We start from the raw sequence: 18,445 nt of genomic DNA, 5'->3' as shown, positions 1-18,445 counted from the left end.
AGGTATACACTGGTGCAGGGAACAAATTATGATCCCCTGTTGCAAGTTTAAGTTTGGGCTTTGCTCATTCAGTGCATGAAGAGAAATGTATCTGTGGGAATTACCTGGGATACATGCTTGAAAAGTTATTTTCAACATCAGGACCATGCATGTTTTAAAGACCTGCAATGCAGTTCCTATGCCAGTGATTTTAGTCTTCCATCCAGAGAAGGAAGAAAGGATTATTGGAACTGAGAATATACCAGGTCTGTAACTGCCGGTGGGATACGTGCAGAGGCAAACGCTCTGTTTAGTTGTGACTAGGACAAGAAGGAATGTTTGAAACTACAAGATAGGGAGTTTAGATTGGGCAGTAGAATAGTTACTCCTGTTGTTACAGTGGAACCCCTGGGTCTTGTTTGGAGGGTTGCTTTGGTTTTGTAATTACAGTTTTTAAAGACAATAGTTGTGACTAACCTCTGTCAGGAGTGGGTTATGTTCATCCTGCGGTTGGGCCTGCGATAGATTAGAATCTATCCTGACCCCGTCACAGCTCTTGTCTGTAGTTTTGTTATTAACAATTTTGATTTTGGAAAAATAGAATCTTTGTAGACATACATATAAAATGAGGGATTCAGCTTCCTGTGTTCTGTTCAGTCACTCAGGAATAACGCTTGGTACACTGGAAGTATGGCCTTTGAACCACACTCTTAGCTTCCACGTGTGGTAAAACTGCACTGCATCTCCTGCCTGAGGCCTCTTCTGTGGAAAATCATGTTTGGATGACATCATTTGGGTAACACGTTAACTTTGAGTTAGTGTGGTGTGGGCTTGGGTTTTTTAATAGATCTAGGTCAGTTTTCATGTTTGCTTAATAATGGTTTTGATGTCAAATACGCAGTAGAATAAGAAATATTCTTATACATGCCGGCCATATGCTGTGAAACTGATTTGGATGGCAAGCGGCATGCTCACTAGCTTTTTATCACCACTAAAGATTCTGTAACAAAACCAGCACAATTCTGATGACAGAATTGTCCTTGCCTGTTTTTAACAGGTGCATAAAGGGGAAGAGGGTACTTGCTTTGTCACTAAAGAGTTAAATTTCAAAGCAAATATTTACTTAAATGCTACTTTTGCATCATTTTTTATTCAGTAGCCTTTAGGTTTTTTGTTTGGCTGTAGGAAGCTCTGGTGTTTAATTGTACTTCTGCAGTGGTTCAGGGTTTTAAAGCAATATTTGTTTAATTTTTGAGGGAAAAAAAAAGATTTTTTGGAGTTTTTTCAAGTGTTGAAGGATTTAGAGACCTAATTCTTGATACTGTGTTACATGTTTCAGGGAATTAGGCATGTAAGCTAAAGAAAGTTACTGCTCTTGGTTTTCTTTGTAGATGAGGCCCTGTTGTTGAACACTGTCAGGCTATAGAAGAATGCAGCAGTTCTGCTGGCTTTTTGTGCGTCATGATCTGGAAGAGAAACCTGTTTCAACAATCCCTAACTAGTATCCCTAGCAGTAAAATAACATGTGCTGTTTATTCTCTTACATAGTTTTGCATACAGACAAAGTATTAGTCCCCTAAAGAAGTTGCATATATGTGCCTGTAACTAAGAACTGCGTGTCTTCCCTTTCACGGTATGTGATGGGAGATACTGCTGTTCTGGGCTGCCTTTTCTTCCTCTTGATGGCTGCCTGTTGTCTTTCTCCTTTTCCTTTGAAAAAAGGAAAAAAGCCTTTCAAAAACACTGCTTCTCTTTTGACAGCAGCAAATACACAGGATCATGAAAATGTTCATGTTAAAGTTGGAATCCACATTACAGGGATGACTCCCAGGAAAGTGGCTGTGTAAAATGCAGTTGAGTGGGGCAGACGTTCATGACATCAGTAGAGAAAGGCTGTAAGTCAGTGCCTGTCCTAACACACATACTGAGGTTTGTGACTGGTGGTAACTTTTATGGTGAGTCCATAGTCTCTAGCAGTTGAATGAAACTGCTTCAAAACAGAGCCCAGGCTGCTGTGAGTTTACTGTACATCATGGGAGAGCTGTACCCTCAGAAATAGGCTTTGGCATCCCTCACCTGCAGATTGTGGGTTACACAAAGTGAATGAACTCACTGTATGACTGATAAAACAGACAACTTCCTGCGTTCACAAGGGCTGGGGAATTTAATGACATGGATATTGAGCTGACACAGGCAGCCTGCAGGGGTAGAAGTACTGTCTGTGAGGACCCAGGGACACTACAGCCTTTGTTGTAACTTTACTCTTTGTACCTTTTGTTCTCTGGGTCACCAGTCCCATCTCCACATGGTTCACACCAGGGAAATCCGCAGGGTAAGAAATGTTCCTCCACAATACAAGGAGAATAAGATATGTGGCTGCATGTGTGGCTTTATTTTTCAGTCACTATATCTGAACCTAATCTTATGTACTTGCCTTAAACCTTTTCTATACAAAATACTGCTGTTGATCCAAATTAAACAATGTAAAACCAATTATATTTTAACTGGGCAGGCCAGACATCCCCTAATCGGTTTTCATACCTTATAGCAATCTAGCCTGAGGTTATTCCTCACTGGTCTAGGCTAAATCTGTACAGCACTCTGAGGGCAACTTCACTGTGGCAATACAAAATTTCCCACACAAACTCATTCATTATTTTTGCCAAACATGCAGGTAAGAAGTGTATGGTTGGTACGTGTTAGGATAATGAGATTCTCCAATAGTTGGAAATGCTCTCTTGAAATAATTAAACCTACATTTTTTAATCACTTTTTACCCTGGATTTTTGCCTTCAAATCATAACATACATGAGAGCAACCGGTCCCTTTGCTCTTTCACCTTCTGTTGTCTCAGCTTTCTTCCATCCTATAATCACTTCAACAAAGATTATAATGCCACTGGCAAGAGGGCTTTGAATTTCAGTGTAAAGACTGTGTGAGCGACTAATTAGGAATAGTTTTATAGTACTTGTAATAAAGAATGAGAAGCAAAATACAAAGAAACTCCAACATACTCCACAACTGTGAATCATCTGCTTCTCTTTTAAGCAAATTTACTTACTATAATAAAGAAATTCTTGGGAGCTCAACCATAACAAATGCAGTGTGTATGCACAGTTCTGTGTGAAGATACAAAGCCAAAAGAAGGCACAATCTCATCTTCATGGTTTTTACCTGGGGGGAGAAACTGGTGTTTCATCTGAGTCATGCCCTAGAAAGGGGAGAAATAGCTGGTGGGTTTTGCATTTTAGACAGCAAGACAAATCTAAGACATGGAAGGAAGTGATGATGAACTGGATTTCCTGCAGTTGTATTGCTGCCATGGCAAGTTCTGTGCCTTGCTGCCACAGTTATTTGTATTTCTCAGGATATGAAAAAATGGGTTTATCACAGGCTGCATTGCACAATGGATGTAAAATGCTATTAATATTGAACAGGTAATGCCCTAAGATTGCCCCTTTTTTTTACTAAAAAATGCGGAAAGATCATAGTCATCCTGAATTCTAATCCATTGCTTCAGTTTCCACTTACTTGGAGTAGCTACTTTGTCCAGCAGAATTTCATGGTATCAGCCTGGCCCTGAGCACAGAGTTCTCCAGTGGGCAGTACAGTGTTTGCAAAGGTAGATACTTTGTTTTGTGTCTGCTACTTTGTTTGCTAAATGCGTTGTAGTTTAATTTTGCCAGTAAAGCCTACTTTAAGCTCAAAAAGGTTGGTACCTCATGTTTCTGAGTGTTTTTAGCATCTTTTCATGGTATGCTGTTTTCTGGAAAGCAGAAATAGTACACCCAGAAAGAATTCAAGCAGGCAAGGAAGTTAACCATCCTCAGTTCTGGACTCCTGTTAACTGGGTTTTTTGCTACCATAGGTCAGGATTGATATATATTTTATTGAAAAGATCCACACTACGTTAATCTTTAGGCTTGCTTCTTGAAATTTGCATTACATGATCAGATGAAAGAACTTGACAGGTATAATGTAAAAGTAAAGCAGAAATAAACCTATGTATTTTTGTCTCTTAAACCAGCAATCCTCAAACATTTTGCTATGTGGATTGCATCTTTGTACGATGTACCTGCAGTTCATCTGCTGCTGGTGATTGCAGGCACAGCTTTCTGCCTTTGCTGATGTGTAAAAGTAACACTGGGAAAGAATTTAACAACATTCTAGTCTTTTAAATGAAGTGTTAGTGCCTAGAACAAGGAAACCATGAGCAGGAAGATCTCTGAGAAACCCAATATTGGTTGTTTTGCAGCCTGGAATACTGTGGTGTTTAGTTACCTGCACCAACAGTAAGTACTGCTGAATACAGTCTGACTTTGTCTAGCATCCCTGTCTTTGTAGAGCCTCTGCAGGTTTATCTCATGCATCTTGGAGTGGACCATAGCTAAAATAGGTTTAATTATATATCAGTTCTGATATATACCCAAATGAAGACCCACTGGGTATTGGAATGAGTGCATGCCAGTGTACTGTCAGCCGATAGCAGCTCAGTGCATCTTTGCCTGGATCTCTTAAATTTCATAATTATCCATCATTGCTCTGTTACAACTTTTCCAAAATTTCATTCCTATTTGAGTTATACTGAATTGTATAGGATATAAAAGGGGTTTCTGTGTTTTATGTTTTCCTTTTGTGGCACGGAGAATGAGCAATTGAGAAACTCCATAGTTACCCTTTGTCTTGTGGAAGGACCCTTTCCACAAAATCCTCTCTCCTACTTGTCCTTTTTTGTAGTTATTTTGGATATTACTCAGAATAATGGTCTGTTTAGAAAGAACTTCAGGATTTTCCTGACAATATTACAAGTCTTTTTTAAAATCCAGTTGTGTTCCTCAGAACACTGTTGTCACTACAGGAAAATGTGTATGTACCTTTCAAATAATCCTAGCAGCCAAAAGCTCAACAGGATGGTAAAAGGAATCAACCAGGCTGGCCTGGCCCTGCTGGAATCTATTTTGTTCTCCTGTGTGGTTTTGAACAAAAGGATTGGAGCAGATGATCTCCAGAGATCTCCTCCAATGTGGGTTATTCCACAGCAATGTTTTCTCCAGCTTCCATAAGAGACAGCTTAGTGCAGGCTGTGCTGATTCTGTGCTTCCCCAGATGGGTACTGACTGGTGGTGGTCTCATGCAGCAGTTATTACTTGGACTGCTTCTGTCTGCTTTATCCTCATTTTATTGCAGTTCTGTGGAGGAAATGGGAAAACATAAGCAATAATGCTGAAAAACCACTGTAAGCAGGTTTATACTTCAGTGCTCTCATGCACACTTTGGTCTTGCATTTGGAATGCCATTACAGTGTCAGATTTAGCTTTGTGTTGCGAATTATGCAGCATTGTATAGACTTTGTATATTAATCCCCTCCTTCATCAGCAATCTTTAAACATCTTTAAAAATTCTCTCTGGATGCTGAAACGGGGTGAGATAGAACATGGATTGGTATGGTAGCTCCTCCTAAAACTCCAGTCGACCGAGGAGTTTGTTCACTTGTGTGTGTCTTGTGATAATGTCAAGATTTTCACTGTCTTCTGCAAGCAGTGCACAAAGCAGGTGAACTGGTAACTTTTCTGGGCACTTTGCTTACCTACTTTTGCAATATGTACTGGAAGACCTTTAACCATTTTCCCTTTCTCTCCCCTTTTCAGCTCAGAGACACTAGTCAACTGCTGTTTTTATGGAACCTCACTACACTGCCACGAAGAGCACCAGCTCATCAGGACTGAAAGAAATCTGAGACTGAATTGTCCTATTTTTCCTCTGAAATCTTCACCAAGTAGTAAACGTTTTTTGAAGGGGAAAGGGGGTGAATCTGTTAAAAGCCCCTTGCACCCTGCTGGGGTACCTGTACCTAATGTACATTTTCTTTAAAATTTAAAAAGATGTTAGGAAATATTTTATAAAACTTTTTTGCAATAAATGACGCATGAAACGATGAAAGACTCTGACACTTACATGCAAGGAACCACTTGAATTATTAGTATGAAGAATCACTGCAAATAACTGGGGTTTTTTTGTAATGTGACAGTCACGTTTGTATGTTTTGATAGGTGCCAGTGATGGAGCCAATTGCCTGGGAAGTTGACTGTAACTTTTGAACTTTTCTTTTAATTCTTAACTTTAGCATTGCAATTTTCCATTCTATGAGGCTTAGTTAGTATTTAGTGCAGGTGTTAGCAGAGCTGTGATCTGTGATCAAAAGCATGTCCAAAACCAATTGTATTGTAAAATATGAACAGTCCTGCTACATGAGACCAATATTTCCCATAGAGGTGATGGAAGGGACAGTGACCACAAACTCCATGTATCTCTTTATTATGGGAAAGCTCCTTCTGTGTGAATATGGTTGCATTTTATTTATGCTATTGTAACACTTAGGGAATTGAGGATTGTGGAATAACGTTAAGAAGGGCTACAACGCAGAGAGCAGCATTTTGCTTATAATACCATAGCAAGATGGGAATCATGAATGGAGAGTGATCAAATGGAATGGCATTTCTATTTCAAATCATGGGTTATTGTTTTTCTTTTGACATAAATATTTTTCAGGTAGGTAACTAGCAGAGCAAAGGGTTTATTAGTGTTGCTGGTGGTTGTTGAGCTGAGTTGCATTGACTTCTTTGAATAGCTGTAAATCAAAAACAAAGGAACCCAGTGGGTTTTATCCATTTTATTCCCCTCCCCCAGAGGTGTTTGGTAAGACTTATTTCAGTGGAGCCTGCGAATGCTGGACACACTGATGAAATATTGAGTTATTAAATAGTAATTTATTTGTCACTACTTATTTGACACTGTGTGCACACTTTCTCAGCCGTATCATTTCTTACAAAGTTCTTAGCAGGGGTTTTATGATACAACCTGGGAAACAACTATTTGTTTTGAAGAAATGGAAATGTGCACATAATCTATGAAAAGTCAAATTTCTGTTTCTATACAAGTGAAAGGACTTGTAGTAAACTCTTTTCCTCCTTACTAATGCCCTGATTTGCTTGGAGAAAATACAGTGTCTTTGTCTAGCTCATTGAAAAAACAGAGACACCTTTCTGAGAGGTATCTGTATCAGCACAAAGACAGTTTCATAGCCTTCACTATGGAGCCTAAATTAATCACATAGAACTTGGGGTTCAGACAACTCTATCATTTGGTTTTGATATTGGCAACAGGTTTATACTTGTTAAACAATCAGAGAGCAGGGAAGTGAGAGGCTGCGACAGGAATCTAAATCCAGGGTAGGTGAATCAATGACACGCATACTGAGGCAGTTCATGCTTCATGCTGGTTCAGTTTCTGTTTTTCAGAGGCAAATTCTTTATTTATAAAGCCAGCAGTTGAATACTTAAGCCTGCTTCTTACAAACGAGCTGTACAAAGCTGTGCAGTAGGTTCAAGTTGTACCATTTTTCATAATCAACCACAACAATATTATTTTCTGAATCTGAGATTAATGTTTGTTCTACAAAGGAAAGGGGAGGCAATTTGATGCCATGTATGTGCCAGCCTTTCACCTCCAGAGACCAAACCCTGATTGTATTGACAATGAATAAAGGTCTTCGCCTAATAAATGGCATTCTTACCCCCCACCAAAAAAACCCCAACCAACCAAACAAAAAAGAAGCCACCAAACAACATGGCACAAAACAGTTTCTGCTCAGGAAAAAGGCCCAGGACTGTAATAGCAGGGTTATTGCACATTGGATTGAAAACTGATTGATGTTGTAAGTAGAAGCCAGTAGTGCCTGCCTGTGTGACATCTGACTCTTAACCAGTGCTCTCGTTTCCTCACCTTGTGAGCACTTGTGCACAGCAGCTGAAATATAAAGAATACATTTAAGAGAGATGCAGGTCTCTGCATTGGAGAATATGGGTATATAAGCAAATAGCCTAAAAATAGACAAGGTAGCTAACTGTATTTGCATTTGTTTTCACAGAAAGTATTGCAGCCATTTTGTTTGAAACCAGATTTTCATTTTGAAATGAAATTGTCAGGGATATTCTAATGATAGAGAATTACAGTAATGTATTGCTTTTCACTTTTTTGCTTTAGTTGCTTAATATTTAAGCTTTGCTCCGTGCTACCTTCTTGTCTGTATATTGAATGGTCACTATGCCTCTTTCATTTTGTAGACTTGAATGAGGAAAATATGATTCACCCTTTAAGGTTTGCTGAGAAGTAAATGATAAAGAATGTTGTGTAACATTTATTCAAATAAAGCCTTGATTTTTTTCAGTGCTCTTTTAAAGGGAAATGATGTTGAATAATGTTTTGATGTCATAACTTTCTCGATTTACTGGTTTTTGACCCGAAAGCTGTGGATTTATGCTATTTTTATTTATTTTTCTTTCCCTGAATGAAACAAAGATTGAGCTGAGGTTAATACTGGTCCACTGCTGGAAGCCAGTCATGTGGACAGGTCTCTATCCAGCCTTACCTTGCACCAGTGGGTAAAAGATACCTACTCATGCTCAATCAGCTGGATGCTTCCCAATAAGCAATAGGAAAAAAACTTCTCTTTTTCTTGTGTAAATCAGCAAGAAAAGGTTTTGTGTACCTTGTGCACAAAGAAGTGCTGATGGCTCTGTTCCATGGCTGCCACTGAGGCTCACTAAGTCCCCGTTATAGGAGGAAGGTGGATGTCCTGGGAAGAGGTTGCTGCCCCTTGCAGACATGATTCCAGCGCCGTCGGTGAGTGTGAGATCAGGGCCTCCCAGCCCTCCTGGGCTGAGCCGATCTCACTGCGACCAGACAAGCATAGGAAAGGTACTGGGCCCTTGAATACCTGCACACTGCCTGCTCATCTGTTCTTTGGCTGGCTTTTCCTGCAGCATGAGCAGTGTCAGAGAAGTCTATCCATTGCAGGTAAGTGTATCTGTGTATTTCTTCATTTAGGGAAGAAATGCCTCACACTGAGTTGTGTTCCCTTGCCATGGTGCCTTCTCTGGCACTGCAGTCACAGGAGGGCCATGTCAGCAAGTATTTCTTCCATAGAAGAGCTGCACTCTGCCATTAAATAGAAGGTAGCATTTATATAGTTTTTATTTTTCCATTTGCATTTTTATTACTGTAAAGAAAAGATAGCCTCAGTTCAGTTCAGTTCCTGGGCTACACAAAAGAGAAGCTGCTCAGGTAAACTTGGTTTCTAGGAAGTTCTTATTTCAAGGAAGCATTACTTCTTTTATGGTGCAGGAACTCGTGGGTGATGCAGACATACTGACCCTTTTGTAAGTAAGGTGTGTTGTTGCAGTGACTGTTGTTGACAGTCAGAAGTCTTTCCCCAGAATTGAATTAACTCCTGGAGTGAAGCCATTGTGTGCTTGTACACTGTCTGTAGCGAGCGTTGTCTCTACCCTGGGCCTCATGATGTTTTTGAAACCAGTTGGTGCCTCCTATAACTGTGAGCGAACGTCCACGTCTGTCTGTTGCTTGGAGCAGAGCTCCAGCATATGTGTTTTTCTTTCCCTTCATGGGCTTGCTTCTTACTCTGTCCAGATGAAGGGAACTCCCATCCTCTTTCTCTCATTATTCATTCATCCTTGCAGCAGTTCCTCTTGAATTGGTTATCCTCATTAGGCTGTGGTGGAGAAGGGAAATCCTGCTGAAATGTAATTGCTCACTAATGGCTTTTCCTTTGTGACATTGTGTTGGTAGCGTCTCGCTGTGGGAGTCTGCTGGATTTGCTGCGTGACTGTGAAGCCCACAAGAGGTTAGCCAGGCACATTTCAGAGTTCTGCAATTACGCCATTGATTAAGCTTCACTCCAGTGGTTCGGTGACAAAAGTATAAAAGTAACCCAACCTTTAGCTATGAAGCCAGTCCTGCACAATGGCACTCAGCAATAGTGTTTACTGCTGCCCTGAAGCATCAAAAGGGTGATACTTAATGAGGGCAAAAGTGCACGGAGCAGCTGCTCAGTGCAGCTTCTGGCGCAGGAGGGTTTTGTGGTAGCTTGCCAGTGCCAGCTACAGCATGAGGGATGACTGCAGAGAAATAAGGGTGAGAGCAACGGGCAGATCTATTAAGGAAATTGGAGGCTAGATCAGTAACAGATGATTGATGCAGTAAGCTCAGTCGCTGTCACATACTCATTATTTTTAAGCGTTACATGGGATGCTTCACCTGCCTGAAGCCTCAACTGTGGTTAAGGAGATCACACAGGGGATGCTCTCCTGGTACCTCTGTGCTCCCTGGGCTCATCTCCCTGACAGTATCCTTCAGGACTGCTGAGGTCTGCATGGTGAGGTCCTTCCTGTGCTTCTGCGGTTCCTGGGAAGTTGGGAATGGCACCAGGCTGTGGTTGTGTATTGTGAGGAGCCCTGCAGTGCAGCAGAGAACCTGAACAGCTCACCCCTTGCTCAGCCAAAGGTAAAGCAATGCTCAGACTGCCAAACAGCCCAGTGCAGCAGCACCAGCAGACCTGGCAGCCACTGCTGGGGCAGGAACAGACCCGTGTGCATGTGTGGCCTTGGTGTCAACTGCTGCTCATTGCTGTCAGGCTTTGCCTCTTGCTCCCTTGTCCTTGCTCAAGTCATGGTGGGTGGATTCATCGCCCTCCCTCTTGGTGCCGGGAGGGCGAGTGGAGGCAGGGCTTTCAGAAGGCCACGGGCAGTGAGCTTCAGTGTGTGCTGGAAAGGAAAAGGCTCACGTTGTTTGCTGGTTCATATAGTGCTGGCAGCTGGGTTTAATTCACGTTCCATAGCCTGCTTTGAGGGTTCTGATCCTGCTTTTCCCTTGAGTGTTTCTGTGGTCTTTGTTTTCCCTCCCTTCCTGGGTTTGGAGCACAGGTGGTGGGTGCTCCATGCTGGACACCCCTGCAGATGTGTTTGGGGTAAATATTCAAAGCCCAGGAGGGGTAGCTTTGATTCTGATACCAGCTAAGAGCTCTGCATCTTAAGAGCTTAGGGACTGGAACTTCCAAATGTGGTTGTCTTGGTCATTAAATATTAAACAGGCTGCTGGAGGGCTCATTCAGATGCTGAAGCACTCTGAGCCATCAGAGGAAGCGCTGGAGGCACTATAGTGTAAAAGGGTGAATACTGAACCATGCTAAAGATAAGATCCCGGAAATACTACACTGTTCAATGGATATGGACAAGTCTTTTGTGATTCACTCAGTGTGCTCTGCTTACCTTTACAAAGACATTGGAATGAGCTGGGAGGGCAGGGGCTGGGGTAGCTGCACTTCCTATGCCTTTTCATTGATACTGCAGAATCATACCAGAGGCCATTCACTGGTCAGGTCTTGGCTTAGTAAACTTACGCTGGCAGCAAGGACCATGGCCTCAGCTGTATTTGAGCTTGGAGCAGGAATAAGAGAGTACATTTGTGCACAGAGAGAACTGTTGCGTCAAGGGCAGGTCAGGGCCATAGCTGTAGGCAGTAAATCCATCAGCTTCCAGCCTCTTCCTTTCCCAAAGTTCCCAAATACTGCACTTCTTCCTTCCTGAGGTAGAAAGCACCCCACAGTGGAGCACCACAGCCAAGTGAGCTAATGGAAACGTGGCCATTCTCCCTGAGATAAGGGAAGATGCACTTGTTAGAAGCTGTGCTCAAATGCAATTAGGCAGCAGAGCTCATACTCTACTGCCTCTCCAGGGACCCATTTTATCACTTGGCACTTGCCAGCACCACTCCAGGAATACATTTAGGAAGCTATTCCAGCAGTAGCTAATGCCATTTCCCCTCTTCCTGACATCCCACTTCATGGATGTCTCAGTCTGCAGGGAGGGTGATGCTCAGGAGCACCTCCCACACAGCCATGCATGGGGCTGTACCAGGGTCAGGCTGCATTTCACATGCCAGGGTTAGAAACAGAATAGAACAACCTGCCCGACCATGTGTGTTTGTCCCAGCTGAATGGGCGTGACCAAAGCCTGGGCACTCCTGGTCTCATTTGCTGTGGCTGGTGAAGGGTTGGGTTCTTTGTCAGCAGCTGTGGGGGACTCACACCTGTGCACCCATCTCTCTTGGGTATCACACTCCCATCATGCGTGAAAAGGAAGAGGAAGAGGTAAGAAGTGATGCAATCTGAGATGTAGTGTTGTAAATAGGGACCCATCCAGGCACTGCAGGGAGCTTGGGGAGGGGGTGCAGGCACTGCTTGGAGCCAGGACCAGAGTACTGATCCCAGTTGTTAGGAAAGACAAACCTATTGCTGCTGCTTCTGCTTAAGGAATCCTGGCTTTGTAAATCTTGTTCCCAAGATGGGAAATGGGCAGGGGATTCCAGGCTGGAATCGTGGCTGCAGACAGTGAGGTTTCCAACTGGGGCATTAGAGAGAACACACAGAATCAGAAAAATGTGGTTTATTTTAGTTTTCAGTTGGTTTAAGACCTTCAGTGTATAAAGGGCTTTGCTTTTTCAGGGTAGGCTGTAATGACTCTGGCTTAATGCCACAGCAGCCGAGAGCCTCACAATTTACTGTGCCTCAGCAGACAAGCGGGCTGACCAGAGCCTCTGCTGATGAAAGATACTCCCCAGCAATTACATCCTGTCGAGCAGGAGGCTGCACAGATTTGAAAGAAACGAAGTTGCTGAACAAGGAAATGCTGGGATCCTTCCAGGCAGGGAAAGCTTGTGAATGAGCAACGTATTAATGCTGCACATTAAATGTGCCCCTACACATCTTCACCTACTGCTGAAAAGAGGTGGCACTTTGATATAATTGGTTCTTGGCTGCAGCAGCCAGCAGCAGAGCTTGGCTGTTGCAGTAATCCCTTGGGAATAGCACAGCTAATTAAAGCCTTGGAACTGGTGGCCAGCAGTTCCTTTCTCTCTGGCTATGTCGGTGCTAATCAGAGGTGTAGGTAGATCTTAAGGGAGTTTTGTGCTAATCAAGGAAGGAAGGATTCGGCTTCAAAGCTTGGTGCTTTGCCGAGTCCTGAATATCCCAATGTGCTGAGCTGAGAGAGAGGTCTCAGATCCCTGCCCCCAGCTGCTGGTGGGAGGGGATGGACTGCGCTGTGCCTATGGTCAGTCATGGACACAGCTCGTGTCAGTCCCACTCCAGAGTTGCCTCCTGCCACCAGGGCTTTGGGACACAGATCCTATCATGTGAATGGAGAGCTGCTGGTTTCTTCTTTCTTTAAAGTGATGCTAAATCACACACGTCTTTACTGCAACTGAGGGAACTGCAGGTGTTCAGCTCCTCTAAAGGCCAGGCCTTGGCACTCTGACATGGGCAGAAAGAGCAAAGAAAGCAAAAGGGCCCCCCCTGCATGGTAACGGGGTTTGTTCTGCTGCCGACTTGGTCACGATGCTGCATGGGGTTTGCTCACCAGGGTATGTGGCAAGGGGTGGCAGAGTGAGCGTTTGGAGGAAGAGACCTCCTCGAGGCATCCCACCTCCCACTGCAGCAACGGGATGTCAAATGAAAGCAACTGGGATGTTGACAAGGTTTGTGGAGCCGCCCCGGTAGCTCTGCTTTGCTGGGGAGGTGGGAAGACAAGGATTTCTGTGGGGCTGAGGGAGTGTTTGCTTTCTTGGGAGCCTTAGAGCTTTGTGCAGTGTCAGTTCTGGAAGCCCTGTGGGTCGTCCACTGCTGAGCATGGTGTTGCAAGTGCAGAAATGCAGCCCCATGGCTGGGGAGTTACAGAGACCCACCAAGTGTCTGCTTCCTGGGGTAACAGCAGGAAGGAGAACAGGCTGAATTACTGAGGATGGGACAACACAGGGACCCTGTAAAGCTGTTTGTAAAGCCTCAGCAATTCTTCCAATGCCTTGAGTAAATTAAGACAGATGGTGGAGATGGAGGTACTGCACATCTCAGTTTTTATGGTGTTGCAGAGCTCCACTGTGGGGAAGGTCCTCTTGAGCAGGCTGAGCCCAGCCCTGCCAGGGCAGGTCACCTGCTGGTTTGTAGTAGTTTAGATTTAGTAATTTAGGGTCTGTGCTAACTCACCACCCACTCTGAGCTTCTTCTGTGTCCAGGTTTGATTCAGGAGGTGGAGCTGGCTGGAGCAGCAGCAGAGGAGGTGAAGACATCTCTCTTGGTATCCCACTCCCATCACATGTGAAGAGGTAGAGGTAAGAAAAGGGGTACAATCTGAAATTTAGTTCTGTAAATAATCCACATGGAATTATCAGAGAGGATCTGGTTCCTCATTCTTAATATTACTGTAAAATAAGATGGCTTACACAGTCTTATAAATGGGAAAAAATAACATAATCTTTAGGATATGGTAATGTAATGGGATGACTTAAATGACTGGTCTGGCAATTACTGGGTATGACCTGCTCAGGAGGGGCAGAGTAAGTAGAAGCAGCAGCTATTTTAAATAGACTAAACCGGCTACTGAGCATGCATCAATGATTGTGATAAAGCTGAGGAAAGAAGCCCATCAGAAAACAGCTGAGCTACTTTACAAGTGCCCTTGTAATGAAAAGATAAACTGCTGGAGACACACTCCGAGGTTCCTACCATTATTTCTAGAAGGGTTTTCTAATATAAGATCCTGGATGTGTTCCTTTGAGCCACATCACAATGTTCAGAGACAAAAGTGTGTGTGTCCTGGAGGTTGGTGGACCCATCTACCCACGTATAAATGCATGGAGTTTTTCCGTTTCTACCCTTGCTTTAAAAAGTGTAAAACTAGAAGGAAAAAATGGGAAATTTGATTAGAAATAAGGCATGAAAAAGAAAAATGGACATTTACAAGATGCTAGTGAAAGGAAATAGGTATATTTTTAAAACGCTAAAATGAGGTAATCTTTGGCTATAGACCAGGAGGTTCAACCCTGATATAAGGGCAGCAGTTAAAAAAACAATGCATATAGGAAGGTAAAAGGGATAGTTTCTGTGATCTTGACAAAGCTTAAAAAGAAATGACTGAAAAGGTAAGGATTATACAAGAGTAATTTTAATCTATTAGGAACAAAAACCGTGTTCAAATGCGGTGGGGGCCTGCTGCAGACCATAGAGGTACTGGAGGCTGGTATTTCAGCTGGAAGCAAGTGGGATGATGTATTTGCCACTCTTAGCAACCAGGCAGAACAGTAACAGGACTGGAAACAAGCCCAGGTATTTCACCTACAGCAGCCACCCCGCTCACCCACTTCATGCGTGCTGGGTGCAGGCAGGTCAGTGAAGCAAGAGGACAAAGATGTTAACTCAGATAAAGGCCAGTTAATCTGACAGAGGTAGGAATCAGAAAACAGCATCAGAAATCCATTAATAAAGAATTAAAGGCAAACATGCAATTAAACTCCAACAAAAATAGACCCTGTCATTCAACCAGGCTTAGTTAATTGTAAAGACACATCACCTGGCATAGCACTCTACAGTGTATGCAGCATCTACAGATAACTGTCTGCAACATAAAGCAAACGATCCACACATGGATGAAGATTGTCCCCTAACAGATCTCAAACAGTTTGACCCTGTTCTTTGAACAGGGATGTTTCCTGTGAGATTCTGCTCAAATCACTGCTGGACCCCGTTCTTTGACACTTGCATCAGTGATTGAGAAGCAAAGCTGAAGTCATTCCTGAAATGCTGGTAAGCAAAAGCATGGTGGAAAAACACCCATTAAAACCTGTATTTCTCAGTAAGCCAGGCTTGCCAGTCGAAGTGGGCCTTGATTTTGCATTTAGATGCATGAAAGGGAGTCTGTAACTCGCCTACCTGGAAAAAGCTGAGGGGAGGTCTAAACCTTAGCTCATCTCTTGCCAAAAGGTTTAAGACAGTCCTTGAAGGTACAAACAGAGAAGAGGACACAGCTTCTGTGCAGAGCAAAAGAGAAACAAATCTCAGTGTCAGTTCTGATGTCGTTTCCTAAATGTTAAAAACCGTAAGGTCTGAAACACAAACATTACAGAAATCCTGGATAAATTTCTTTGTAGGGAGACTTGCAGCAGCCCTGTCTCTTCAGCTTACAGAGATCAACGGGCCCCTTCATCTCTGTGCAAACATGCTCAAGGAGAGAAGGCTGGGTACTAAAAGGGTTTCACTTGGCAGGCAGAGTAGGAAGGAACAAAGGCTGGGAGCCGAGGACAGACAATTCAAAGTGGAAAAAAGGCACATGCTTGTTACAATAAGGGTGAGTAAGTATTGGAACAGATTAGCAAGGAACTTGGTGGTGTAGGAGAACTTGTATTTAAAACATTATGTTTCATAACACATTTTTTTTCCTTTATAAGCCCAACATGTGTGACTCAAACACCCTGGCACTGCTGTGGAATCGTGGCCAATTACACCGGGAGGAAGTACCAGTTACCCTTCTGGTGGCAGCTGTGATGACTGGTGTAGACAGAAGAAAAAAAAAACCTTAAAAAGCAAAGCAAATGCAATTGTTCAGGATTTGGACAATGCAAAAGGATTTCTTTCAGACAATTAATTGGAATTTTACCTAGAGAAAAATGTGCTATAATGGGAGATAAGGCATTTCAGAGGTTCCTGGTTTACTACTTCGAGTAGGTCTGACATACAGATTTGATTCCTTGGTAACAGTGTGCCCAGTTTCCAGTGACACGAACCTGCCTCTTTTGCACCATGCAATTACGTTAGACACAAGTGTGGAAAGCGAATCAGCTGCAATCCTTCAGCATCGCTTGTTCTTCATTTCAAAACTACAGGTGCCCATCAGGCACCCAGCAGGGAAGCTGCACACTTACCTGATGGTGTGTTGTAATCACCTTGAAAGTTCTGTCGTGCTTTTATTTTGCAGAATAAGTGAATCAGCTCCCACTCAAGAAGGCACATTTGCAGACGTGAAGCAGGAACATAACGGAAGGAAGAAAATGTGTCACTGAACTCATCTGGAAGATAAGCAGCAGGTTGCTAAAAGCCATTGCTTGTAACTGCACAACAGCCATACAGAGGTAAATGATATATACACATGGTGTCTGTCTGTGTAAAGATGGTGATTATTTGGTTGTAACAAGGATACATAGAAAATGTAAAGAACCTTCAAAGTGGTTTTACTTATGTATGTTCAAGGCTGTGTGCATATGTTGCAGCTGAGCGGAACCCAGGGCCCAGACCTCATGTTTCACCTTGAGTGATGCAGGACTAGTGCTGATGTTGGTAAATGAGAAAAAGCCGAGCTGTGTTCCTTTCCCCACGCTCCAGCCCCAGTGGAACATTTGCTGCTGCAGCCCATGAGTCAGTTCCTGGCTCCAAGGGCATGCAGACTCTCCTGCTTCCAGGCAACATGGAGCCTGCAGCAGCAGGAACCAACAGCTCTACCCGCCCTGTGCTGAACAAGGAGAAGTAGGGAAGCATGATTCAGGCGTAACAGCATGTGGGCACAAGCCAAACTTAAGAGCTTCAGCCCAGTGCTGCTTCTGCCCAGGGCTCCTCTGAAGCAGCTTGGACACCTTTGGTCTGTAGTATTCCAGATTTCAGGAAACATTATTAACATTTATGCTAGTCCCAACACTCTGCCCAACCTAATACACCTCCCCTAAATCCAGAGGGCTCAGATCACAAAGCAGAGTGGTTTTACAGCTAATGAGCCTACCCAGACCTGCACAGCCTCTTGGGTGTGAGCACGCTCTTCTCCCAGCACATCTCCTGGTACCCACACTGCCTGGGTACCAGAGCCTGGCACACCCATCTCCAGCAGCACCCTGGCTGCTCTCAGGAGCAAAATCTTCCTTTAAAACCTCCCATCCAACCCCTACCCATTTGCCCAAACTTCATTAGTAAAGGAAATTCAGCCTTGCACGTCAGAAACTTTACTCCAGTAAAGCACAGCACAGTTACAGTCCAGCACATGGAAATCCTGGAGGCTGTTCACTGTTATTTACTTAAGTGACATTTTAATTACGCAGACGGTGTTAGAGGCTGCACAGGCCTTGCTGTGGATTAGGGCTTCTCTCTTCTCTTGACGGTGACATTTTATTTCCCATAGACTTAATGCTTCCTCACTGCAGACTTGAGATAGTTTGCAAACAGGTAACTGCAAAGTCCAAACAAAGAATGCAGCAGGACAGAGTTAAACAACAATCAAAAAACCCTCCACAGCTGCAGAGACAGAAATGGAAATAAAGCACTGAGAATTCAGCTTGAGAGGCTATTCCTTTCAGGCATATTACTGTAAAGACTGGAGCGCTACAACATCAGTCCTTAAGGACACACACTGAGACTTCCTGAAACAAATTCAAGGTGACAACCAGCAACCAATAGCCAGCACTAATGATTTCATTAAATCATTATTGAAATCTTCATGAAGACAACAGGAAAATATGCCTCCAATGTAAACATTTCAGCATTGATATAAACCCCAGTAAGCAGCAATTACAAAAGACACTCCTTCTTCAAAGTCTGAATTAACTACTGCAACAGCACCCATATATATATCTATAAATACTTTAAAGTCTTTATAATATACTAGGCCTTGAAGACCTTCTGCAATCACCTTCAACATTACTTACTTGTTTGCCACTATGGATATCTGTAATAGGAATGAGTATCAGACAAGCACGTTTAATAGATTTGATAGTACCATTACACACCAACGTGTATATAGGC

At 43.2% G+C, this 18,445-nt stretch overlaps 1 protein-coding gene across 3 annotated transcripts in view; it reads left to right on the top strand.

Annotated features, from left to right (window-relative positions):
- The window catches only part of PWWP2A (PWWP domain containing 2A), a 34,184-nt gene extending 20,182 nt beyond the window's left edge, over positions 1-14,002 (top strand). For 2 of the 3 annotated variants that reach the window (XM_061372879.1, XM_061372876.1), the window contains exon 3: positions 5,628-8,205. In XM_061372879.1, coding sequence (XP_061228863.1) covers positions 5,628-5,641 — 14 coding nt within the window. In that variant the 3' untranslated portion in view covers positions 5,642-8,205. Of the gene's footprint in view, positions 1-5,627; positions 8,206-13,902 lie in introns of those variants that run through there. The other variant, XM_061372877.1, reaches the window with a different exon arrangement.
- Positions 14,003-18,445: the final 4,443 nt, after the last annotated feature.

This window comes from Neopsephotus bourkii, unplaced genomic scaffold (genome assembly GCF_033783945.1).
Source record: "Neopsephotus bourkii isolate Nb327-2 ecotype Australia unplaced genomic scaffold, CSIRO-AGI_Nbou_v1 NB_1622, whole genome shotgun sequence".
NCBI lineage: Eukaryota > Metazoa > Chordata > Aves > Psittaciformes > Psittacidae > Neopsephotus > Neopsephotus bourkii.
This window is presented reverse-complemented; position numbering and strand designations above follow the sequence as displayed.